This window comes from Lepisma saccharinum, chromosome 5 (assembly GCF_977018435.1).
Source record: "Lepisma saccharinum chromosome 5, izLepSacc3.1, whole genome shotgun sequence".
Lineage (NCBI taxonomy): Eukaryota > Metazoa > Arthropoda > Insecta > Zygentoma > Lepismatidae > Lepisma > Lepisma saccharinum.
Window position 1 is genome coordinate 6,491,335 of NC_139233.1, and position 27,517 is coordinate 6,518,851.

General features: G+C 41.2%; 1 protein-coding gene across 22 annotated transcripts in view; it reads left to right on the plus strand.

Annotated features, from left to right (window-relative positions):
* sls (sallimus) overlaps positions 1–27,517 on the plus strand; it is an 854,140-nt gene that overhangs the window by 660,515 nt on the left and 166,108 nt on the right. For 20 of the 22 annotated variants that reach the window (XM_083122061.1, XM_083122066.1, XM_083122070.1 and 17 more), the window contains one exon: positions 19,743–26,033. The exons of the other annotated variants lie outside the window; for them this stretch is intronic. In XM_083122061.1, coding sequence (XP_082978187.1) covers positions 19,743–26,033 — 6,291 coding nt within the window. The remainder of the gene's footprint in view (positions 1–19,742; positions 26,034–27,517) is intronic. 22 annotated transcript variants of the gene reach the window in all.

Consider the following 27,517-nt stretch of genomic DNA (forward strand, 5'->3'; position numbering starts at 1 on the left):
GCGTTAACTTCAACTTTTTTCATGCTTGCTTGACAAAGGAAGATAATTTATAGCTTAGGGTATTGTGGCCAGTACAGGTTCTGAACAGTTAATTTGGCACACTTTCAGTTACCTGATCCTATCTTCTGTTTCTGAACAACTTAAATACCGCCTTGTTTTTGCATCATGAATCAGAAAAAAAAGTACAAGGGAGTTTATACATGTGCATTACACATCAATCAATCAACGTGAAATTGTAAGGATGCTTAGAGAACTGATGTTATCGACATAACAAGTTTCAACTGTAGATGGCATATAAAAGTAGTTGGTACTCTATTTCGAAACAAATCTTCAACCTTATAAGGAAGTTGCAGAAACTAGACCCTGGCAACACGCTTTCCTTATGCAGTCTTGTGGGAGTAAATTTAGAACATAACGCAATGTTTCCCCACATCGAAAGAGCTTATCGGAACAGGTACTTCGGGTTTGATTTCTGTCGGATGAATTGTTTTGACAAACTAACTATTCGGTAAATTATTTGGGAGTATTGAATAAAGAAATAGTCTTGTTTCTTTTCCTATAGATTTGTTGGATTGTACATATTTGAACCAACCTGTTCGTTCTTTCTTCTCTTTGCTCTTTGAGAGAAAAGGGGGGTGGGGTAGAAGAAAGAAAGAGGCGCACAGAGGCAGAAGGAATACATGCAGAGAGAGGGGGGGTAGGAAGAAAGACACGTACATGGAGGGAGGAGGGTTGAAAAAGAACAAGGGAAAGAGAATATCACATAGAGGAGGGGAGAAAAAAAAAGTAAAATTGAATACAATTGTGTTGGTTCTGATATTACATTTTCATGCACAGTCACAGATTGGAAAATTGGGGTGTAAGGGATGGCATTCCCTTGAGCACCCAAATGTTAACCTCTTTTCCACATGGTACACCCTGGACTGCATTTTGCAGGCTAGCGAGGCTCTGGCGTCTGGACTCAAAGCTTGTGGGGTTTGTGTTTTGTTTCGTGCCCCTTCATCCCTTTCATCTTATCACTATTCATCATTTTCGCGGTTAGCCAAAGTAGGAGAAAATCAATCAAAATATTTATAGATTAATGTTGTATTTGCATTACAAATCAGTCTAGGTTTAAGTCCAGAGTGGATCCAAACCTTAACGGAAACACACAACCAAAGTTAATTTTCCGAATGAGATTAAGTTTCCTTTCCCACACGATCTAAAGTTACAGTTCATCTATTCCAACGAGACTTAAACTATCCGAATAATGGTTTCAGCCCGAACAATGTAACCCTGGTGCAAGTTGAGAATTTTATTGATTGTTGCACACGTCAATAGCCATTGGCAGAGAACCAACAATCCCAATGTAATGGGTCGTTAGGCGAGGCTAATTTTCCCAAGGAATTTCTGGCAGTTTTCAGCTTGAAGTACGCACACTCTGTATGCTAAGGAGGCTTGTGGTTATGCGGAAAAATGCTTATGAAAAGAGCTTCGTCGTCTGGTTCCCTATCAGAATATAAATAGACCAATGCCCTCCTGTAACTGGTTTGTCTGCTTTCAGCTGCATTCCTGTGAGAATTGCACCACCTGCTCTTCCCTGTCTGTGACTAAAAAACCTTAAACGATGTAATAGTCTATGTTTAATTTTTAAAAAGTTAGGAAATTACATTTTATTCATGCTCTTGACTTTACTGATTTGGTGGGAAGTTCTTGCCTGTTTGGCTACACTAGTTTTATTACAACATTTGCCCTATGTTCGATATGTACAGTGGTATACACAAATATTGCTCGGCAAATAGTCAATTACTATTTTCATCAATTTTTCTTTCATCCTACGTATTTTTGAGGAATATATTTTTACGTATGCTTATGCAAATGTTGTCAGCAGTTTGTTTGGCGTTTTGTTTCAATTCTTCATTGCGTAAAACAATGAGAATGAACAGAGTGATGGACAATTTGCTTCGTAATACTGATAAATCCCACTCGACATCGAACACAGTGCTCTAAAATCTAGTTTATTTTTACCTAGCGACAACATACACTTTAAAGAACGCTCATACAGTTATGCAAAGTCAAAACACATATATTCCAAGATTTTGCAGATGGGAACTAACCAAGTGGCACTTTTGCACCGACACTAGGATTGCACAATCGAAATAAAATTTCGGTTGGTAGGGACGTATTAAAAAACGCCCCGGAATTCCTGTAACTGAATTCCTGAAAAACAATCTTACCTTTGATTTTTACCATTGCCTTACTTTGCCAAAAAGAAATATAAATTTTATGTGTTTTAATGGTTTCTAAGGATCGCAAGTTCCACCTGTACCTACTTACGCTTGCTTGGAATACATGCCGGTTTGGCCCTAACAACATGACAAAAATTGCATTTTTGAAAGAGACTAGTCAGTCTGATATATAACTTCAATGTGGGAATACCACTATTCTTTGGCGAAAAGTTACAATATCTGTCTATAGTGATTGGCTGGGGTGTACCACCCAACAATAAATATATCGATGAGCCAATAAACAGTATGCTAGAAGTAAATACACCAGCATTAATTATTTTACTAGCATGCATAAGACCCTTCACCACTTCCTTGTAATTATTATGATTTATCAAATGTTGTATTTTTATATACGGTAGATTTGCTACTTGGCTAAATATGCACACAGAGAATCTCGAAATGTATTGAGTTAAGGTTGATCCATCAGCTGTCACAGTTAAACGCGCAATTTGGGTTTGTTTGAAATGATCGTGTCTGATCTGCTCAATTGATGCATTTTAGCGCATCAATTTTATACGTCTCTCTGTGTATATTGATGCACCAACAGTGCATCAATAGCAGTTTCGGCACTGTCATGTGTTGCTGCAGTCAAAACATTACACACATTTTGGTAGTGGCGCAATTTCTTGGTCATCACAATTTCTCCCACTGAATACACCCTTATTTTAATCATTTGGTGGCATGAAGAGTTTTCCAAGCCAGGCGCTTTACAACATATCCATGGTGATGTAGGAAATATCAGCTTCAATGTGCACATATAAAATACAACACACTTGTCCTCGGTAGCGTACAAAGCCTTCATGGAGGAATGAACGTGTTGATGTGCATTACATCTTTGAAAGTGCCATTCCTGACATGTTAAGTACCTGGCTTGAAACTATTAGTCGAAAACTGCCGCACCACCAAATTATTAAAATGAGGGGTTTTCAGTGGGACACCCTGTAGACTAGTATATTGTAGCTAAAGTAGCAAAATCTACCATATAGTATCGTTCTATTATGGTGATGACAAGGAGTTAGTTATTCTCACGGAAACAATACGAAGATTGATTTGTTTTATTTTTACTTCGCTTTTCAGCCACTTTTGTCTAATCGCGAAGATGAGAATGAGTGATGATATGATGAAATTGGACACTCACAAAGATCACCTATGCCCAGGCCGGGATTCGACCCCACGAACCCTCTCATTGTATTGCGCTGTGCGAACCACTCCGTCACCAAAGTCGGCTGACAATACAAAGAAACGCCAAAGAGTTGCGTATTCTCAGTTCCTCGTAGAGCAATAGATGCCAAGCATTACATATAGGCTATTTCCGCACTCCTTGACAAATTCATTGCAAACAATAGGCCAATAACTTTAAAATGAGTAGAAACGTTTGCAGATCTCTCGCTGGGCTATGAACCGAACTACCAAATGTCTTCGTTTCTAACAATTGTCAGGTAATACTAGATCTATGCTCCATAATATAGCTCGAAAACAACCAAATCGATACGTAAGATGGATGTGCAGGAGTACACCACGGGGGTATGGATCTAGTATCAGCTAGCAAAAGTTAGAACCGGAAGTTACGTTAGTTCAGCATGCAGCCATCTTAGATCTGAATAGAAAATCTAACTACAGAAAAAAAGAACAGATGATAGGCTAGGCTCTTTGAAAGCAGAAGAAGCAAGATGTATTTAAATGCATATATTAAGGCGATGTACAAGCGGAATATGCAACTGAATTTCGAAGATCTGAAAAAAAAAAAAGAACTGATTTGATCAGGCGACAAGAGTTCAGTGATGGAGCAACGAGATCGGCACCCGGAATTTTTGTCCAGAAAGCCGGTAATTGGGAACAAGATTGCGACAAAACAGCTTGGCATTTTCAGCGTGTTCTAGTTTTTCTTTCCTACATCCGCGACAGAGACAATATAGGAAGTTTTGGCAATGTTTCCCTTGGCTACGGGCAGGAACTGGTCACCCAGTTACTGGTGCCAAATACCTGGGAACTAGTCTGAAAGGTATACGAACTAGTGACCCGGATCATTTCCACGAATTCGTCAGGCCAACCCAGCTATGCGGTTGCAACAATACTTCCTCCTATGTGATTAGTTGTTCTATTGTTATGGCAGTAAGGAGGGGGGGAGGGGGACGTCAAGTATTTTTAACTTGTTTGTGACGTCTCTTTTAAACACTCGTCTGTCTTTTGTCGGACAGTCGCATCGCACCAGGTGAACATAAACTAAGGTGTGTCGGAAGTGAGAAGTCGTTGGCCTAAATTTTGACCATGTAATGTGAGACGCGCCACTCCTTTTAAGGTGGCGGGATCCGGAAACTTGTTCGGACAATGACTTTCCGTGCTTTATCATAAACCTATGACAGCGGCGGGTTGCTCCATCACTGACACGCTATTTGAAATATCCTGACGTTTGAGTACACTTCCTTTGATGCGAGAGAACACTGTGGGCTTTCTTAGGGGCGCTCTTTCTCTATCGCCGAGACACTGGCACTCAGTTTTGCATTCACCGACCTCTCTCATCGCTGTATCACAGCCTGTACTTTATCCTCCGGGGCCGACACGACAGATCCGTGAATTTGTTGGTGTGTAGGGTTCAATAAAAGCCGTGCGAATCTTGAAATAACATGTCAAAGTACACTTCAGGACAAGTAAACCCATGTATAAGCACTTGACTTAAAGCATGTTGTTGTAACTGTAGTTTTGAGAAAAATCCTTTTAACACGCAATGCCCATATTCGATTCCAGGTTTGGGAGGGATTTCGATTTGAAATATTGTATTAGCCTCTGCAAAGACTTTCAGAACATAATTCGGTTACCACAAAAATGTTACATATAGTGTATCCTAAGATTTTATGAATATATTTTATAAAACTTTACTATTTACAGAATTGTCATGTTTTCCTTATTGATAATCATCACGACAAATTGTCAGAAATGATAATTCTATTTATAAATCAAATTTCCAAACTTGCATATTGATTATATGTTGGTGCATTTTAATTTTTTTATGTTTGTACCAAATTATTAATTTGGAAAATTAACAATTGAATTTAGACTGTTAAGAAATTCACAACACCAAAAATGGGAAGCAGAAATTTCAAGCTTCTTTATGATTCTTCTTTTAATATCTAAATATGCATGTTTAGTAATTATAATTAAGAATTTTCTTTGTATTTATACTATGATATTGCTTTGTTTAATTTTTGTGTCTGTCTTTTGTTGTCTTGTGTTTCTGTGTTGTTGGTGAAAATGTTTGGTGGGAAAATCGCAGTTCCTGGGAATTGAGGAAAATAGGGGACATTTGTTTCAGTAGGGTATGATCAAAGAATACACTTGATTTGTAAATAGAACTACGATAATAAATGAAATACTGGCTTATTTTCGGCGAGGGTTGATGTTCTTCCTGACATTTGAGGATATGTATTTTAAGTAATCTTTTGTGCAGAATCATTTGATTTAAGAATACCATTAATGAACCAGCCTACAATCGCTGTGGGAAATATTGGTCGAAAGATGCATTTATAGAAACATTCTTCGAGATAACTTCAAACTTACGACTTAAATGAGATTTCAGCGCAACTTGCACGCTATTATTGGCGTGTTTGCTAAATTATAGTTTATCATAGTAAATGATAATTTACTATGTTTACGGATGTTTTGATGATAGTTATGATATTGCATTGATATCGATAAATTCCTAGTTCGATTCCGGTGAAATCGATTACTAAAGATTTCGACTTTGTGGATCTCAGGGCGTAAGGTGGATTTTAAATCAAGTTTTTAAAGTCTCCGTAACAGTCATGAAGAAATTCGATGTTTTACCCCCTTTTTTCCGCGTGAAATTTGAAAAGTGAACGTACTCTTTCATAGAATTTGCTGAAAAGAGGAAAAGTAATTTTTAGTAGTTTATGAAAAGTAGTCCCTTAAACAAAAGCGAAACGTGGAAATGTTCCAATTTTGTTTCACTTGAAGTGTAGTGTATTGTGCCTACTGCATGTTGTGATATTTTGTATTCGGTAGTTCAAGATTCGCACGGCTTATATGTAACTTACCACACACAAACAAATTTACGGATCCGACAGTCGGAATTTCACTTGCACACTGGAGCACTTCGCTTCACTTCACATATTCACTGGAACACTTTTAAACACAAAACACTTGTTCATCTGTTGTGAAAATGGATCCTGCAAGATTTCCACACTGATAAGATCCACAATTCTCGTTCCGTTGCTGTAATAGCACTTGCTCCCCTATTGTTCCGCTGTAGCAAACTCTTGTATTGCATGACGTCCCTTACACGAAGTCTTCGGTCTTATGGCACAGTCCTGACGAACTCTCGGAGAGAACGTCTCGTAAACAACAGTGAGTCAAGATTTTCTGGAAACGAACCCACAATTCTGACGTTATGACTCATCCCGGACCGACCAGAAATATTCCGAACCGAAAGAGAAAACAAATGAGCGTTTGGGCGAGCGCGAAGGTGTATGTCATCCCCTGCACGCAGCTCACTGACATCTTTCTCCGAGACGAGTTCAGCTCGCGCTCCGTGAGCCAATAGGATGGCATGCAGTTAGGGGCGGAGGAGTGGCAAGTAGGTCTCTCGACCATGACGAAAGTTTCCTGCAAGGTTGCCAGGTCTATAAAAATTATGCGTGCTCTGTCGTAATGTTAGGTCATCGTTACTACACTTACGTGTTCTCCCCCCTTGCGAAAGTTTCTAAATAAAGGACTTGATACAGAGCTTTGTGGTGCAATTATGTGATTTCAGGTTGCTACGACAAACGCAAATTAGGTCTTCCACAAATGACGCAGGGAGTTTCTCGATTCCTGGTGTAGACAGCGCTTGCAGTGGAATATGTTAGCTGGGGGATATTTGTTCGAGCCTTGGGGTTTGCTGGAGGTATGCTCCTGTGGTTTAGCATGGTGAGATAAGTGGGGGATGCTTTGCGACAATTTTACTAGCTGGGGGATACCATTCCCCCGGATCCACTTTCCTCACTTCGAACACTGGGTGTGGGACATATATAATAATACTGGTTCGGATCCCACTTTGAACTGTATGTGCGTGCATCCCCTTTTCGCAAGTCCGTGCATACAGTGAATTTAAAACAAACTTCGTAAAATAGTTTTCGGAAGAAATTTAATAATTTGAAAGGTGAAACTCTTTCTGTAGAGTATGTTCGAAGGACTCGGAACTTTTGCATTTCATAACCAACCTCGTAATGGTAAAAAAGGTGAAGGTCCCCGTGGCATGAAGGCATATTTAGGAGACGTGGGGATAGGGCCCCACACATTCTCGATTTCGGCCATTTTGGATGTGATGTAATCAGACCACGCTCCGGCCGCCTTTACCCCCAGGTGCTCATTGATTTGAGGCTGGGTGAGCCCCAGAGCCGCTTTATGCGAGGGCAAGACCGGAAAAATTCCGACCTTAGTTCACCCACCCCGGGAATTATACTACATGTATAAATTGAAATTGATTTAATTATATCAATAGTACCAGACGTCTAGTAGTGCAGGCAGTATTTTTCTTGCTAAAACCCATAGTTTGTCAGCCACTCAAATTATGGTCCGCCATTGCCCTTTATGTGGCCCACCAGTGACGAACACTTCTTCGAAAGAGGAATAGCAGGAGCTACAAAACATCCAATCACTTCTTCATATATCAAGTATATATGCATTTTCTGTATTATTCCAGTATGTAGGCTACTTTATCTTCCTTTTCACATGTTGACAAAAATATACAATACCTGACCCCCCCCTCCCAGGTGCTTCACCTGGTATATCGACTGTCCGCCACTGTGGTCTACCTTAATTCAATTAGTTACTGAATCTGGTTTGTGTGCTTAAAAAAAATATGTGGCGATTTCGAAAATTTCTCGCCTTTCGTAAAACTGCTATGGTATTCCAAATTCGGAAAAAAAAATTGAATCTGTTCAGAAGTCCTTGTAGAGCATTCAAGTGAATGTTCGTGTGATTTGCTTTCGCTGTTGTCTAGGTATCTGCGATAGAAAGTAGGCTTGCGGTGTTACGAATCTATTAGGCCATGTATTGACATATTACAGGTCAAAGCCATAAAATACATAACGACAACGGGCCTTGTACACAGGCGAGAGTGACTGGCGTGGCAACTTTCTTCTTCGCTTCTTATCTCGGCTGGGGCAAATACATACTTGCTTTTTTTTTTTTTAAGCGTGGATCACGTGATTTACACCTATCTCGCAACTATCGCCTACAGGTTTACACAGTGTCATTTGAAACTGAAAGCATGGGTCATATCCCAGACGGATAATAAAACGATCGCTCCAGGGTTGTAGAAGTTTACAACTGATTGTTTCAGAGATCGGAATCATGTAAGCAAGATGTGCACAGACACAAGCTGTTCCCGTTTGGACACATTGACCGAGGGGTTTCCAATTCGTCCTAGATCACTGCCATCTATGTGTAAAGTGGGATGGATTTCACCAAGCAAATTGTCCACCACCATGTTTATGGCATTTGCTTTACACAGTGAGGGATTCAAGGCTTGAATCAAGACGCTAAACAAGTCCGCTAACATAGGGTGACCAGACGTCCTAAAACAAATATGTCGTATTTTTCAATAGCGTCCTGCGAAATGTCTTGCAAAACATCCAGACGAATTGTTTACCTCTGCGAAACTGTTAGTGCCTTTTAAATTAGTATTGCTGTTAGTTTGGAAATAAATACTTGTACGTTTCCCGCTCGCTTCGCTAGCGACCTTAGACTTACTGTAAAGCTCATATTTATTGCTTGGAAGCAGATATTCATACAGTTTCTTCATGATATGATATGCAAGGTACCGCGTGATGACTAAAAGTATATGCAGAGACGCTTTGAAAATTGAAAATCGCCCAATTCTGGGGATTTGCATGTTTGATGCATTCATGAGATACAGCTGCGGAAGGAGACAAATAGATTCTCAGTATTGATTAATATTTTTCACAATGTATGGATGTTTTATGGTAAAAAGTAAGGAAAAAAACAGAACGAGAGAGATAAGAAGGTTAGTCTGTAAATTAAAAAAGATAAGCAAAAGGAGGAACAAAAAAGAAATGAAAATGGAAATATAAAAGAAGAAAAAACCGGCCCCCATGGTGGAGTGGTTAGCACATCGCGCTACGACGCCAGGGGTCCTGGGATCGAATCCCGGCCTAGACATGGATGTTCTTTGCGAGTCTTCATTCATGAATTTAATCATATCATCTCTCATATTCATTGTTGCAATTAGCCAGAAGTGACAAATGCGACGTTAAATGGCACAAATAAAATAAAATCAAGAAAAAAAGCATATTAAAGAGAATTGTGTCATATTTCAGGGGACATGTAAGCAGCATGACTTTTCTTTGCCAAAGAGGGGGTAGGGTGTGCACTTGACCTTGTGCTCCTTTAATTATAGCTGCAACTCCCCTCCCCCCCCCTCCCCGTACGCATCCATGGATGCCCTGCTTTTCGTTTCAGAAAATCGGATCACTCTACGCTAACAACTTTTCCACGAGGATACGTAAGAACTTTTAACCCTCCTTGGAGTTTCTTGTGCAAAGTTTCGTTTCAAGTCGACGTACATAAGCTAAGCTACAGTTTAAGTGGAATACGAACGATTGTGTATTATATCTCCACCAGGAATTGAACCCGGGTACCCCTTGATTACGATATCCAATCCTTGTGACTAAATCCAAGAACACGAAATAAATTCACAATTAACCTGGCACGCAAATTTTAGAGGAATCCACGGTTTCCCCGGACGTGTTCCAGGATAGAAATCCATTTATAAAATGTTCCGTGCGCAAAACATTAAAAAAAAAAAATGACAGAAAAAACTCGTGTCCTGGCAACCCTGTTGAGCTGGATCTCGGCGGTCGCCCAACTTGAATCAACGGATGTGGAGCAAGATGTGGGATAACTGGTTGACCTCATCTTCCAGTTATTTCTTTTTCTATCGTGGGAGACAATTAAACCGGACGTCCAGCTCGGTTATGTGCCTGTGCTAGTTCAACCGGCTGAAAACTCCCAACTAACAAGACAAGGGAGAGAGAGGGCTAGCAGAGAAGAGTGGTGCCCACATATATCTGCCACAGCGACCGAGCATGAATTAAATATGGTCGTTAATTTATCTTTCAAGGAGGCCAGAAAACATGCCCCTCTGCCACAAATAGATTTCGCAATGTGTCAGCAAGAAAATTGGTCGCGGTTGGGGACAATTCTGCGTCGTTTCTTTTGCGACGTTCTAATAGATTTTGTTATGCGAAGTTGAAACTTAATGGCACGAAGATCTACCAAATTACTATTTCATTCCAGCACGAATAAATTAGGCTAGCCATCCTCCGTGATTGAGTGGTTAGCGTACCAGGGATCCTGCGTTCAAATCTTATGCAAAGCACGACCTGTGTGTTTATTCCTCTATCTCCGCATTTCATCAATTCATCATTCAACCACTTCGTCACGATTAACTTAGAGAGGTGAGAAAGCGACGTCAATTTAATTGTACTGATGTTGATTTGGTGACCATGGGGGATTACTTCAAGGGTTATTGACATAATATCTACATGTAGGATACGTCGATGGCGTAATGGTAAGTAACATCGTCGCCTTGAAATCAAGGGCTCCCGAGCTCGATATCCGATGAAGGCACGTAGTGTTTCGGATCCCACTTTAAACTGTTATTCCAATCTCGATACGTTTACCTGCGCATAAATTAGACTTAAAACACTCAAACCCTACATGTAGGAAAATTTCACTGCAGTTGGCAACGTAAGTCACGAACCATAGCTTGCAACTCTGTTCTTACAACTCGAGCAGTGATGTAACTGATTAAGTGATTACATAGGCGCCGACTCCATTGGGCTTGGGGGGCTCGAGCCCCCCAAATAATTTTGCTTCAGAGGATCTAATGTATTATTTTGCTTCTCTTGTAAAGTTTACTCTGAATTGTGCCACATGAACTTAACTTTTAATACACATTTGAAATGTTCTAGACAATCAACTTTGGGGGACTGAGACCGCTAAACCATCAACTTTGGGTGGGGGGAGGTGCTATGACCAGAGACAGCAAAACACATGACTTATTACTATATACTAAGTATGTAATTATGAGAATTGTTAAAATTTTTACTAAAAAGAGTTTCAAAAGACGATGTGCTTGAACTAGGGTAGTTCGGGCTAAAAATGGCTCTCACATGACATTCAGAACGAGATCATTGATATATTAGGGAGATCTGTTTTGCGCTCCGTGGTAGCAGATATTAAAAGTGGGGAATATATGGTTGACGAACTTGTGACATATCCATCCGTGGCCAATTAATATTCTGCATTCGATCTGTGAATAAAAATTTTGATATTTTTTAGGAATTCATGGGCTTTTATGAGATTCCAAACACTGAAGCCAAAGCTTAAAAAAGGGAGAGTGAATCATTCATTAATTTATTTCAGTGATCAGAGGCCCCCCAAATAATTTTGGCAAGTCGGCGTCCCTGAGTGATTATATTTTCGAGTCTCTATTTGGCCGTGAAAGGGTCTTGGTAGTTACTGGCTTATGGATCTCCCTTATCGCACAACGCGCTAGCAACCTTGCGTTTTGAATCCACCGCGGAATGCTTTCATTGTTAGGTTAAATGCGTAAGTTGTTAGGTTGGGATTGTTACGTTTAGTTGTCTTAGGATAAATAATGCATTTGCAGTGTGATTATTCTAAGAGAGAAAAACCTCGTCTGCCGTCAGAAAACGAAGTTAGTAACAAAGGAAACCCCTGGGGTATCGCTTTCTTACAGGGAGGGGGAGCTGATATGCATCAAGATTCGTTTTAGAAGAAAACACCGCAAGTTTGGAGTGAATATGCAGCCCAGTTGATCAGTCTAGAGCAATGGTTTTCAACCTTGTTCAGTCCAGGACCCACCTTGAAGGATATTACACTTCATGGTGCCAGCATAATTATTTGTAGGGGTGTGCACCCACACTCGGAGAACTAAATGCATCATATCGATTGATGCACCAGAATGCATCGATTGATGCACTAAAGTGTGTTTTATGGCTTCTTCAAAGAATCAGATTCACATTTGATGCATTTGGGTGCATTTTTGTATGTCGTGAAAGAAACACCGAAGTGCATCATTTGATTCAAGTGAGGATTCCTTCCAATCGAGATGCACTTCAATGCATCAGTTGATGTTCCTTGATGCACCTTCCTGCATCATCAAAAAAGATGCATTCTGATGCATCAAAACGCATCAAGGTGCATCAAAACGCATCAAGGTGCATCAAAACGCATCAACTGATGCATTGAAGTGCATAAATCCTCACTTGAATCAAATGATGCACTTTGGTGTTTCTTTCACGACATACAGAAATGCACCCAAATGCATCAAATGTGAATCTGATTTTTTGAAGAAGCCATAAAACACACTTTAGTGCATCAATCAATGCATTCTGGTGCATCAATCGATATGATGCATTTAGTTCTCTGTGTGCAGTTTATAATCATACGAATTTTTGCTAACATGGAGTACTACTTTAAGAAGCCCTCTTTTAAGCTTGCTTACACAAATTACACATACTTCATTCTAGAAAAGTAAATATGTAATTTAAAAGACTAATTCACTCTATTGTAACATCTAATTAAACACACATACTGAAATTATTCCGGTAAAAAGCAAAGGTAGACCGCGAATAACAGAAATGTAGAGTTTAGGCTACGTACAACACGGGTTGAATTTAAATGGTTTCTTAGCAATTTAAATGTAGTAGGTTTTTAAGACTGTAAATAAATGTTCAAGCCTGACGTCGCTAAGCCAAACGCCCCATAGATTGAGAAACGATGATCTAGGGTTTTAGAAACAGTAAAATTATACCGTTCCACGCGAAGAAATAGAAGGCTGTAAAGGACAAAACTGCAGAACGACGCAAGAATTCTCCACCCCTCAAGAGATCGAGTACATTTAGACTCTTCCATCTCGTGTTATTTCATGTCTAATTGCCGACTTTTCAGGTTTTTTTTGGGGGGCGCCTGAGTGTAAAGTAAGAAGTCTTGGCTTCTAAAAATACAAGCGCACCTACTCGACGGCAAGAAAGTGTTTGTGAAAGAGGCAAAACAGTTGCAGACATTACGGAAATAAACGCCCGTCTGGCAAAATATACAGACCATCTCCCTGGAAATGAGTGCGTGGGTTAATTTAGTTCGATTACCTCTTGGAGTACGGCGAAACCATTTTTTTCCTATCCGCGCTTGCTTCTCACTTCACTTCCGTGTTATTACTTCGGTTCCTGTTTTTTGTTTTTCAAATTTTCCTTCCGTATTCTGACGATTTATGCAATGACTCTGACGTGTGTGCGTCACGGCGGGGGTTGGAACGAAAGTAGGCACTTTCCAGCCCACGGCTAACATGAGAATTTTCGTATAACGCGATCAAGCTTCTTGTAACCAGGTGGTCATAACTAAATTTCCTCTACTCTGAGCTTTCTGGAGCCCGTTCGAAGCATCGGATTGCCATGAAGCTTGGTGTAGATGCTATGGAGATTACTGATCGCCCTTCTGTAGAACAGCCATACGACGATGTTGCATCACTTGTTCATTTTGCTCCGCATCTCAACCACGTATCATACCCTTAGGCATGGGCGGAGTTTGAGATTTTGCTTTGGGGGGGGGGCAGACTGGGAGAAGCATATGCTATTATAAACTAGGGGATATTCAATAACGGGTCCGGTGGCCTTCCCCCGGAAATTAAAAAAAAACAACTTAAAATCACTGAGTTTTATGCCTTTTAGATTTGAAAATGTTAAATTTCCTCGTTAAAGTAAACAAATAGTAATTAGTATATTGGTTGTCAGTTTTAAAAGAAGCAAAACAGTACGATTATTGCATTTCATTATTTTTTTATTGATACAATACTCGTATTACTTTAAAAAAGTTACGGTACAATAGTAAGCTTCAGAAATGTTATAAAAAAATAATTGAAAAGTTCTTTTGATGCCTCAGCAGTAACTGTTGACTCAACACAAAGTCATTTTACATTTTGCCCGACCCTGTGGCCGAGTGGTTAGCACATCGCGCTGCGACGCCAAGGGTCCCGGGTTCGAATCCTGGTCGGGCTTGGTTGTTTGTGAATGTCCATTCATCAATTTCATCATTTCATCACTCATCCCCATCTTCGCAAATTAGCCAAGAGGCACAAAACGCGAAGTAAAATAAACTCAATCAATCAATCAATCATTTTACGTTTTCTTTCCTCAAACTGTACACGTCAATCAAATCGTCTAAGACCCGCTATTGCGGCGCAATTACCGCACGCCATCATGCCAAACGTCAAGATTTGCGGTATAGCTTCATACACAAAACTGTAGTAACTGAACTTAATCATGTGTTATATTTTAGTCTTCGGCCCCTCCAGAACTCCGCCTATGCCCTTAGGTATGAGGGATCTTATTGGGAATGTAGCTCACTAATCATCATTCATCCTAGATGGTAGATCAACTTGCTGCTCGTAGTGAGCTCGGTGGTAATGAGCAAAAGGTACACTAAGTAAACAACTATGAATGGGATTTTGAAATCTTCGAACCTGAATCATACATGGTAGGGTAGACTAATTACCTGTCTAACGTGAATTATGATGATGAAGTTGAGATGAAGTAATAGAACGAAATGTAAGGCTCGCTTTAGACGAAGCATTTTCCTTAGCATTTTTCTTAACATTTATGCCATGACCAAAATGCTACCGTGTAAAGAGAGAAATCTTATGGCATTTCAGATGCCATGGCATATTTAATGGCATTTCTCAAGGATAGGCTCGGTCCGTAGCATTTTTCGTAGCGTAACCAATCAGAAGCGACCTCTAGGTCACGAGTGCAGTTGTAATGGCGGCCGCGTGAGATGTAAACAATGTCTCGCTTCACATTTTTAAAAGCCGATAACTATTGAACCGAGAGGAATAACGTTTCGTATAAAACGTTATTAGGTACAAAAGCAATGGCACTGCTTAAATACATACTTTACAACGTTTACTGTACACGTATGGAAGAATATTTTAGTTGTTTCAAATGTAAACACAGTGCACTCAGCATAGATGGTGTAACTCGACGTGCCTTTCATGCTGTATACAATGTAATCGCAAAAGCTAGCCGAAAAGTTACATGAAATGTTTGCGTGTAAAGTACTAACTGCTATAAGATTTTTGGAAGCATTTACATAGCATTTATGCTAGATAAAATGCTAAAGGAAATGCTTTCGTCTAAAGCCGGCGTAAGCCTGTACTGCAAGCTTGTTTTCAGGCTAAGCCAGTTACACTGACTTTCTTCGCAGACCAAAACCGAAGATCGCTGTTCACTATTCCATTCCAATCAAAAGAGTGATCGTTCTACCTTTCTCCTCTGTCCCTGTTGCCAGTGGAGACTTCCTCCTCGCCGATTCTTCAAGTTTTTGACTTCCTATATCTTAGCAAAATTATAACCTGTTTACCTGTGAGCAGTACTCCAGGAAGTCTCTTTACACTTGATTTGCATATTTGACATACCTAAGAAGAGCGACTGGCTGGTAGAAATAAGTGAACGACCCTTGGTCAGATTGTAGCTTTGAAGCTTCTAGAAAATGTACAGGCTTACACTTTGTTATGGCACCATGAACATCATCTCGCGAAACGCTTCTTGCAACCATTGATCACACTCTCTCAAGCTTCCAAAGAGCATTCACGTTGACGGCGAGCATATTGAACAATGCCGAACTGACATAAAACTACAAATAAAGTTTTGCATGTCCGACTTCCACTTGGTCTCCATGTTCATTTCCTCTGTACCAAGTGTCACCCCAATCAGATGCTTCGAACGGTCTCCAGAGGGCTCCGAGTAAGGGAACTTCAGTTATGACCACCCGGTATTAATTTATTTTACGTCGTTTTCCCACCACTTCTGTCTAATCGCAACTATGAGGATGAGCAATGATGTTGGACACCTATGCTAAGATTCGTATATGTGGAGATCCAGGGTTAAAACGCATCGTGAGGCTCCCAACACACAATTTCAGTTACAACGTGTAGACCAACGTATGACAGATGATTAGTTAGATTTTTAAAGTTATTTAAAAAGTTATTTTGGTGCCTTTCAGAGGGATAAAGAGGTAGGGGGAGTTAAACTTTGCATTTGATCCAAGTTTCCCTTTTAAACAGTTCTTAAAGCACGTCGAAAAATGAACAGAGAGAAGAGGGGACGGGGGGGGGGGGGGAGGTTACACGAAAACGAATGCCTGTGTTTAGTCTCTGAATATTCAGACATAGCCCCGTTGAAAACAATTTCCCCAGAAGCACACGTTCGTAAATTGCTTCCTGCCAAAATGTCACTCTGAAGGCAGGTACCGGAAGATTCGAGTTATTCTTGCTTCTTCTACAAATAAGCCCCAGACGCATAAACGAGAGTTTCCTGCTCGTGGTGAACAGATTTGTCTTCATTTGATCCGTGTCGGGGAGGAAACACGTAACGTTCGTGTTCATTGGGGCTGAGCTTCCTCCTTGTCCCTGTAGAGGGCAGGAGTGTTTCTCAAATGAAGCGATTGTCGTTCGAGTCTCTTAGCGGATGTCTGCTCTTACCGAAATTCTCCCGCCTAATTCTTCAGCCTAACGATGTCTGTTTTAATCTTGCATGTTCTCATAAACAATGTTTGCGTTATTTCAACAGCCCCATCCGTTTGGACGTTATTGTGCTTTGGGTTTTTGAAATGCACTTAGCGACATTGTGAATGGCGTTCGTTATTATCATTACTTCCCTAAACATTTGAAAATATACCAGTGTTTGACAGTGATCTTCCTGGCGTCTCTCCACTCATTCCACCTCTCCCGACTAGGGAGTTTCCTGCATAGGGTGACCAGAGACATACATTCAAAAAAGAGGACAGAGCATAGTGAAAAAGGAGGACAAAGTCATAAAAAAGAGGACACTGCAAAAAATGGCAACATATTTTGCCATTACTCATAATTTAATCAATATAAAAATAAAAAAGCTACCAACACTTTATTCACAGATAATTCTGACGATTTTTTCAATAAATTCCTCCTACTTTTAAGCAACGAAAGCAATTTCCTAATCCATTGTTTAACATTACAATCATAACTAAGAATATCTATAGTTTGAAGCACAGAATTTTACTATTTTTCCAATTCTAGGATATTAGAATTCAATATCCCCATATGTGAATGCAAATGTTACAAGTAAGCCTCACTTTAACTTATTTCCAAAAACCGAATTTAAATTTTAGGTAGTTTATATTGTGTCAGGAAATATGATTTTAATTCCACGAACATTCCTAGCACTGTTTCAACAGCAGGGGAAAGTGACAACCACCTTACACTTTACCTCATATTCGTTTCTTCCATCCTTTAAATGCTGGATATTTTCTTGCAAGATCATTGAGGGTCTCCCCGATGGCGCAGTGGTAGCGTCGTCGCCTTGTAATCAAGGGGTCCCGGGTTCGATATCCGGTGGAGGCACAAGTGGTTCGGATCCCACTTTAAACTGTAGGTCCAGTCCCGATTAGCCTTACTGTGCATAAAGTGGACTTAAAACACCAAATCAATCAATCAATATACGCAGAGTTGTACGCCATTCTAAAGGCACTGGACTTTGCACACGTCAATGGTCTGAAGAAAGTCCTTGTGTGCGTTGATTCGATCAGCGTATTGCAGACTCTGGATTCGCCGTATTCCCGGCATCCGGTAGTGCAACGCATTTTTAGACGGCTTGTGTCTTTATCTGCCAGTGCCGATATACGCTTCTGTTGGGTCCCTAGCCACGTGGGAATCCAGGGAAACGAAGCAGCTGATGCTGCCGCCAAGAATTTGCTTCGTTGTTCCCTTCTAGACACTTGGCAGGCCGAGTAGGATACGGAAACGGGGAACAAGCTTCACGCTGTTAAGTCCACCATAGGTGCTTGGCGTTCCTCGTCCCGTCCCTCTCGCCGAGAAGAAGTTCTTCTAACCAGAATGTGTATTAAACACAGCCGTCTAACCCATGGTCACTTGCTGCAAGGGCAGGACCCTCCGTTGTGTCATGTTTGCAAAATTGTTTTGAGTATTCGGCATATTCTCGTTGAATGTGCCGATCTTGCTTACCTCCGGCAGACTTTTAACCTTTCCGGCTGTTTGTCATTTCTGTTGGGTTTATCAAATGTTTTTAGTTTCTTGCGAAGAGCTGGACTCTTCCACCGTCTGTAAGGAGGCTTTTAGTTTTTTTCTGACTTTTAATGTGTTGTGTTTGTCTTGTGCAGATCTTTTTACAACCTTGCACTTTTAATTATAGCAAGGGGCTTTTTACAACCCTTGTTTTAACCACTTAAGTGAGAATTTTAGGTAGGGGGATATTTCTCCGAATATATTGGAAGGCTTCAGAATGGCCTTAAGTGCCGACGTACCCAAAAAGTTTAACTCATTCATTCATTCATTCCTGCTACTCCCTTTCATAACACTATGGCAAAGTACTGTTTTCCATATTTTAGTCAGGCGTTCCGGGCTCGAATCTCGGGTTGGGCGTTCTTTGTATGACTCCTTTCATCAGTTCCATCATGCCATCATACATCCTCTCTTCGCGATTAGCCAAAGGTTGCAGACAAGCGAAGGAAAACCAACCAAATCAATAAATCAAATCCACATTGTAGTGGTTGGTATTGTAGTAGCCTAGTGGCTTAAGTTGCCACGTGATTTGCTGGGGGAGGGGGAGCATTTCAGTAACTGATCCGAGGTGGGTGATACAAGGTCGGAATTTTTCCGGCCTTGTCACCGCATAAAGCGGCTCTAGGGCTCACCCATCCTCGAATCAATCGATACCTGGGGTAACCCTGGGGGGTTAAAGGCGGCCAGAGACTGGTGCTGATTACATCACCTCCAAAATGACCGAGATCGAGAATGTGTGGGGCCCTACCCCCACATCCCCTAAATTTGTCTTCATGGCACGGTGCTATATGCACAGGGAAATTAACCTTATCTTACCTGATCCAGCTTGGAATTGTAGGTGCAATCCTGTGCATAAAGTAGACTCAAAAGAGAGTTTTTTTTTCGAACTTAGGTGTTGACAAGTTCGACAAACTTAGTATTTTACATCCAAACCAAATTTACATCCAAACCAAATGTATTTTTCATTTACATTTGTAGAAATATTCCCTGTCGCAGATGTTTATCCAGAATTTTCCATCTAGGGGACGTAAGTTCGTACTTAGAGGGTGTAGTGGTTAATTTAGTGCCGAAATAGTCAAATATCGGCCCTTTGTGAAAAAATAGGGGGCGTTAAGAAGATTTTGGTTGGTATTAGGGGGGTAACGGGAGTGTGATTGTTCTTTGTTGATGTGTTGTGTCCGTTTCAATCCTCTTACCCTCTGTGTAGTGACGTTTTAGCTCCTAGCTTCACCCATCGTTGCACCGTGTCTGCGTCCGTGTTATCTGTAATAAAACAAGAAGGAATGTTTGTAACAATCTCTTGATCTCTTGAATTTCAGGGCGCACTGCAAGGCCCGCAACTACCATAATATCAGATAAGAAGGAAGGTGGAAAGTATGTGACGGTTGGTAAGGTTGGCGAGAAAGAAAGCGAGATCACCGGTTTGGAGAAACAGGTGGTGACGGAAGACAGCGAGTTTTTGGCAGTGGAAAGTACAGAGGAGGTGCAGGAAGCTGGAAGAAGGGGAAGAGTGAAGGGTGATCTTTCTCTGCCTTGGAGGCGTCGTGGAAGATCGGTTGACAGTTACAGGCAAAAATCAACTGAAGAGAGCGTCGCACCATGGCGTCGAAGTGCTTCAAGGGATAGAGCACCGCAAGCACAAAGGGTACTCGAGCAAGCAAAACCGCGTACTGTGCCATGGACACAAGAGGAGGTCAAGTTGAAAAGGGCACGAAGGGAAAAGAAAGAAGTACCAAAAGAAAAGCTGGAAGAGGTGCAGCTGAAGCCCGCTCAAAAACTGAAGAAGGGCCCTGAAGAAGAGAGGGAGAAGGTTAACTTGAAACCAGTGAAAAGGGAGAAAGATGAACCTGATCGTCCTGAAGGAATTACTCTGAAGCCAGTCAGAAAAGAGAAAGAAGTGCCTGAACAGCCAGAGCCATATACTCTGAAACCCTTCTCAAGGGATAGAGACGAGGCTCCAAAACCAGAAGAAGTATCTCTTAAACCATTACGACCAAAGAAACCCAAAGAACATCCCGAAGAATCAGTTCTAAAGAGATCTGAAGAAGAGGACGTGTCATTGTTGGACGTAGACAGAACCGAAGAAGAAGAGATTACGCGAAAACCTAGCAAGGCTCCGTGGAGACTGACTGAAGACAGTGTAACTAAAGTATCGAAAATAGAACAAGAAGAAGCAAAGCCAACATCGGTACCATGGACACAAGAACCAATCAAGTTGAAGCCAGCTGTTCGCGAGAAGAAGGAGCCACAAAAGGAAAAACTAGAAGAAGTGCAATTGAAACCAGCTCAGAGGGTTAAGCGCGAACTTAAGAAAGAAGAACTAGAACATGTGGATCTTAAACCAGTACAAGCAGAGCAAGAGGAACCAAAACAACCAGAAGGAATCAAACTTAAGCCTATTCCAAGAAAGACAGAAGAGCCTACAGCTCCTGAAACTGTTCCGCTAAAACCCAGAAAACCGACTGGCATATTACGGAGAACCGATGAAGAGGATACAACGATCTTGGACGTCAAGAAAACAGAGGAAGAAGTCAGGAGGGCTCCCGAAACTGAAACTGGTGTGATACGAAGGACCGACGAAGAGGACACATCGCTTCTCGATGTGAAGAGAACTGAAGAACAGGAGGTAAAACTTCCTTGGCGCAAGACTGAAGATACGATCAAGATAACCACGAAGAAAGAGTTGGAGGAACAAGCCAAGGTTACCTCTGTTCCCTGGACACAGGAACAGGTTAAATTGAAACCGGCAGTTAGTACAAAGAGGGAACCTCAGAAGGAACAGCTGGAGGAGGTACAATTAAAGCCTGTACAACGACAAAAGAAAGAGATCTCAAAGGAAGAACTGGAGGATGTTGAACTCAAACCCGTGTCACGAGGTACAAAGGAGGTTCCTCAACCAGAGCCAGTAAAGCTTAAACCGTTTACGACAGAGAAATCAGAAAAGGATGAAGATGTGGAATCCACTCTTCAAACTACAAGCGAAGAAGACACGTCCCTCTTACAGACAAAGAAGGATGTAGAGGTATCAAAGAAGAAAATCCCTGAAAAGAAGCCTGAAGAACCTATTCCTTGGACTCAACAACAGTTAAAACTGAAACCAACTGTGAAGGATAAGAAAGAATTAGAAAAGGAGAAACTCGAAGAAGTCCAATTAAAACCTGTTAAAAAAGAAAAGAAAGAAGTAACCAAAGAAACTGTAGAACTACCCCATTTGCTGCCAGTAAAGAAATTGACAGAAGATGAAACACTATTAAAAGTTACAACTGAAGATGATACCACGCTCCTTCATTTAGACAAGACAACGACTGAGGATATATCCCAAATTGAAAGGAAACATGAGGAAGAAGATACTATAACAATTACTCCTAGAAGAGAAGAGGAAGAAGAAAGAACAAAACCCGCAAAATCCGTACCTTGGACACAGGAAGTAATACAATTAAAGAGAGCAACTAGGGAAAAGTTTGAGCCAAAGAAAGAACAATTAGAAGAGGTAGAGCTGAAACCAGTCAAGAAGGAAAAGCCAGAAGAAACTCCTGAGAAGATGGAAGTAACATTGAAACCCGTAAAACAGTTGGAGATGGAGGAGATTGAAAAGGAACCTGTAAAACTAAAACCGATACCAAAAGTGATGCCAGAACCAGATAAGCATGAAGAAGTACAATTGAAGCCAGTTCGTAAACCCAAGGAACAACCAGAACAACAAGAAACAGTGGAACTAAAGCCTGTAGAAAAGGATAAAAAACCAGAAGAAACAGAAACTACAGAACAAGTACTTCCATGGAGGCGAGGAACAAAGAAAGACGTAAAAGAATCTCAGAAACCTGAAGAGAAACAAGAACGTGCTCCGTGGAGAAGAATTCCAGAGAAGGAAGCAGAAGAACCTGAAAAGATAACACTGAAACCTGTAAAGAGAGAAAGAAGAGAACCTTCACAAGAACAAGAACAGGTAACATTAAAACCAGTTGTAAGGGGTGAAAAGGAGACAACGGAACCTGAAAAACCACAATTAAAACCTGTAAAAAGAGAAGAGCCAGAAGTTCCGCAACCACAGGAAATACATTCAAAACCTGTCAAACGGAAAGTGGAAAAACCAGTGGAAGAAAAAGAAGAGGTAGTATTAAAACCAGTCAAGAGAAGGGAGAAGAAAATGTCACCGTCGCCGGAGAGAGTGGAATTGAAACCAACAAGAAGGCAAAAGGACAAATCCCCCTCGCCAGAACCGGTTAAGTTGAAGCCTTTCAAGAAAGAGAAGTCACCAGAAAAGAAAGAGGAAATAAAACTTAAACCAGTAAAGAAGGAGAAGGAAAAGTCGCCATCCCCGGAGCCAATCAAGCTGAAGCCGCACAAAAGAGAAAAGTCACCAGAGAAGAAGGAAGAAGTAACTTTGAAACCCGTAAAGAGGAGGGAGAAAGAAAAGTCTCCGTCACCAGAACAAGTAAAGTTGAAGCCTTTCAAGAAAGAAAAGGAGCCAGAAGAAAAGGAGGAAGTTACTTTGAAGCCTGTAAAAAGAAGAGAAAAGGAAAAATCACCAGAAAAGAAAGAGGAAATTGTCTTGAAACCTGCGAAGAGGAGAGAAAAGGAAAAATCACCTTCTCCAGAACGGGTTCAATTGAAACCTTTTAAGAAGGAGAAGGTACCAGAAGAAAAGGAAGAAGTTACTTTGAAGACCGGAAAGAGGAGAGAGAAGGAGAAATCACCATCCCCGGAACGGGTTCAATTGAAACCTTTCAAGAAGGAAAAGGTGCCAGAAGAAAAGGAAGAAGTTACTCTAAAGCCCGCAAAGAGGAGAGAAAGGGAGAAATCTCCTTCTCCAGAATCTGTACAATTGAAACCTTTCAAGAGGCGAGAAAAATCACCAGAAAAGAAAGAAGAGATTGTCTTGAAACCTGCGAAGAGGAGAGAAAAGGAAAAATCACCTTCTCCAGAACGGGTTCAATTGAAACCTTTCAAGAAGGAGCAGGTGCCAGAAGAAAAGGAAGAAGTTACTTTGAAGCCCGGAAAGAGGCGGGAAAAGGAAAAATCACCTTCTCCAGAACGGGTTCAATTGAAACCTTTTAAGAAGGAGAAAGTACCAGAAGAAAAGGAAGACGTTACTTTGAAGACCGGAAAGAGGAGAGAGAAGGAGAAATCACCATCTCCGGAACGGGTTCAATTGAAACCTTTCAAGAAGGAGAAGGTGCCAGAAGAAAAGGAAGAAGTTACTTTAAAGCCCGGAAAGAGGCGGGAAAAGGAAAAATCACCTTCTCCAGAACGGGTTCAATTGAAACCTTTTAAGAAGGAGAAAGTACCAGAAGAAAAGGAAGACGTTACTTTGAAGACCGGAAAGAGGAGAGAGAAGGAGAAATCACCATCTCCGGAACGGGTTCAATTGAAACCTTTCAAGAAGGAGAAGGTACCAGAAGAAAAAGAAGAAGTTACTTTGAAGCCCGGAAAGAGGCGGGAAAAGGAAAAATCACCTTCTCCAGAACGGGTTCAACTGAAACCTTTCAAGAAGGAGAAGGTACCAGAAGAAAAGGAAGAAGTTACTTTGAAGCCCGCAAAGAGGCGGGAAAAGGAAAAATCACCTTCCCCAGAACCGGTACAATTGAAACCCTTCAAGACGCGAGAAAAATCACCAGAAAAGAAAGAGGAGGTTGTCTTGAAGCCTACAAAGAGAAGGGAGAAGGAGAAATCACCTTCTCCAGAAACGGTACAATTAAAGCCGTTCCAGAGGCGAGAGAAATCACCAGAAAAGAAAGAAGAAGTTGTCTTGAAACCTTTCAAGAAGGAGAAGGTGCCAGAAGAAAAGGGAGAAGTTACTTTGAAGCCTACAAAGAGAAGGGAAAAGGAGAAATCACCTTCTCCAGAACCTGTACAATTAAAACCCTTCAAGAGAAGAGAAAAATCACCAGAAAAGAAAGAAGAGATTGTCTTGAAACCTGGCAAGAGAAGGGAAAAGGAGAAATCACCTTCTCCAGAACCGGTTCAATTAAAACCGTTCAAGAGGCGAGAGAAATCACCAGAAAAGAAAGAAGAAGTTGTCTTGAAACCTGGAAAGAGAAGGGAAAAGGAGAAATCACCTTCTCCAGAACTGGTACAATTAAAACCATTGAAGAGGAGAGAGAAATCCCCAGAGAAGAAAGAGGAAGTAACTTTGAAGCCAGTAAAGATGCCGGAAAAGGAAAAATCTCCAGAAAAGGAAGAGGTGACATTAAAGCCGGTTGCAAGAGCCAAGAAAGAGCCAGAGAAGGAAAAAGAAGAAGTGCAGCTTAAACCTGTTCCTGTTAAAGACGAGCCGGTACCAGAGGAGAAGCCTCCTGAGAAATCTGAGTTACCATGGCGACGGAAGTCGGAGGCTAAACCTACTCCAGCTCCCGTGGCTCTTAAGGACGAACCAGAACCTGAAGAGAAGCCAGCTCAGAAGACTGAGCTACCGTGGAGAAGGAAGAAGGAACCAGTTCCCGTGGCTCTTAAAGATGAAGAGAAACCGGAAGGAGAAAAACCACCAGAAAAGACTGAGCTACCTTGGAGAAGGAAGTCTGAAGCCAAGCCAGAACCAGTACCGGTTAAGGAAGAACCACAACCAGAAGAGAAACCACCAGAAAAGACTGAGCTTCCTTGGAAAAGGAAGTCTGAAGCCAAACCAGAACCAGTTCCGGTTAAGGAAGAACCACAACCAGAAGAGAAACCAGCAGAAAAGACAGAGCTTCCATGGCGAAGAACTCCTAAAGAAGAGAAACCGCGACCAGTACCCGAGATGGTCAAACCTGAGGAGGAGGTTGAAGAACCGGTACCTCAGAAGGTAGAAGCACCTTTGGTAAGGCCAACGAAGGTCGAAGATATACACGTTGAGGAGATCGAAATAGAACAGAAGAGCGAAACGCAGATGATCTTGAAGAAACTGGAGAAGGAAGCTGTAAAAGCGCCAGAGGAGAAGCCAGAGGAACCGGAAGTGACGGAAGAAGCACCGGCATGGAGAAGGCAGGTTAAAGTGGACACCAAAGCTAAAAAGATCACCGCCCAAGAACAACTGGTGGTGCAACCCGATCGGGGTCCTCTTCCTGAAGTCGAGATAATCTCACAGAAGCGACTGACAGAGGAGACCAAGACAGTCGCGGTTGAAATATCTCAGAAATTCGTATCCGAAGGTACCATAAAAGTGAAAGAAGAACTAAAACCTGAGAAGGTGCCAGAGTTGCCAGAACCTGCACCAGAAGAAACCACTGTTTCAAAAATTGAAATAACACCGATCAGGAAGACTGAGATGGAGATAATCCCCGAGAAGAAGACCGAAGAGGTGTCCGTGGTGCAGATGGTGAGGACAGAAGTGCGGAAGAAGACAACGAAGGCAATCCCACCAAGATTCATCCAGAGACTCCAACCGGTGATCACAAACAAAAAAGAGATCGCAGTCTTCCAGTGCAAAGTCGAAGGCCAACCGTTCCCAGAGATATCGTGGTTTTTCAATGAGAAAGAAATCCTTCCTTCCGACCGTGTGTCAATGTCGATTTTCGAATCTACCGCCACGCTCGAAATCAAGGATGCGTCACCTGATGACGTAGGCATCTACTCCTGCAGGGCGTCCAATCCGGCAGGCGTCGCCACGTCCACTGCCAACCTTGTCGTCATAGGTATGTCGAAAAGTCCATCACTGCATGCTATTTTCTGTGTGCCAGTCTGTAGATTAGATATCTGTGCTTTCATATTATGCTTCCAGTATCTGCGCATGTTTTTGGACGCAGTTTTGTGAAACAATGGCAGCCTTCCTATGATATTGAAGAATCTTCTTCATGAACCAACAGGGACGAATCAGTTAATTGTTATTTATTACGCGGTGTGTGAACTTCCTTCCTGTTGGATCTGTCAGTTTTTTTTAGGTAGAACATAACTGATTTTGCTGATCTCCATAGCCTGAATCTTTCCTAATATTTATTATCTCTGTTTGGAGAATGATTTCTTCATTCTAGAAAGTATGTTTGAATTCTTGGTCCAGCTGATTATCATAAACTAATTTCAGTAAACGTTTTTTAAAATCCAAAATTGAGTTGTTTTAACGTATTTCTGCGTTTCCTGTGTAGGTCCTTTTTAACCGGCATTTTTATTGAGGACCATAGCTAATCTGAAACAAGGGGGCTCAGTGCCTCCTTAGCGTTTCATATATTTCTGTCTTTTCTTGGTAGATGATGTAGTGAAGTATTAGACAATAATGAATTCCCCGGAGGAGGGGTTCCTTCCTCCAGACGACCAAATCTAAAAACTTTTTTCAGGAAGAAATTAAATCTTGAAATTTCGGCATTTTTCCAATAACCTTGTAATCTTTTGTGCTAAACTGAACGACTACAGAATGCGAAAGGTAGGCAGAGAACAACTGCCTTGTTAACAGGTATTCTTCAGTCACATTCTTTTTCTGCTGGTTGCATAGTTTCGATCATCCCAGACGAAGGCTGCAACGATTTGAGCTTGGCCGTGGCGCGAAGAATTCCACAAACAGCCAGTGTGGCCAGCCAATTCGTATCAATATCCCCGAAGAAGCATATAAAATGTACTTAAAGTACACAAAAATCCCTGCACCAAGCAAATTTTCACGTCTACTACTCATAATGTTTTTAAATGTCTACGCTGCTTGCTTACACATGCTACTTGCTGTTTGGCTTTCATAATTTTAGCGAGAAATGAATGTTTCTTTCAAAATGCTAGTGTGTCTGGGCTTCCGTTGGGAAAAAGTTCACTTTGTCAATGAAATTTAGTATAAAATTAATCTTTGTAATATGAGGCAATGCAAATAACGATTATTATTCACATTGGTATGATGTCAGAATACGTCGGTGTAGGTTCTTGATTTTGATTTCGTGTATTTTTTGTGGATTAATATTACATGTATTCATCAACATGTACTGTAGATACGAATCGACTTCATAGTGAGGACTGCAATACGGATAATCAGCAAATGTTACTCCGATTTCGCACAAGACAGCTGGAAAATTGATCTTTCGATACAATATCAAGATGATTTTCCCCCAAATTGAAGAATGGCACTACATTTTAGCTTTTCCATAAAAAAAACAAAAAACGAGCAAATTATTGTAAAAATCGCCACGAGTTCGGTAATGCCCCT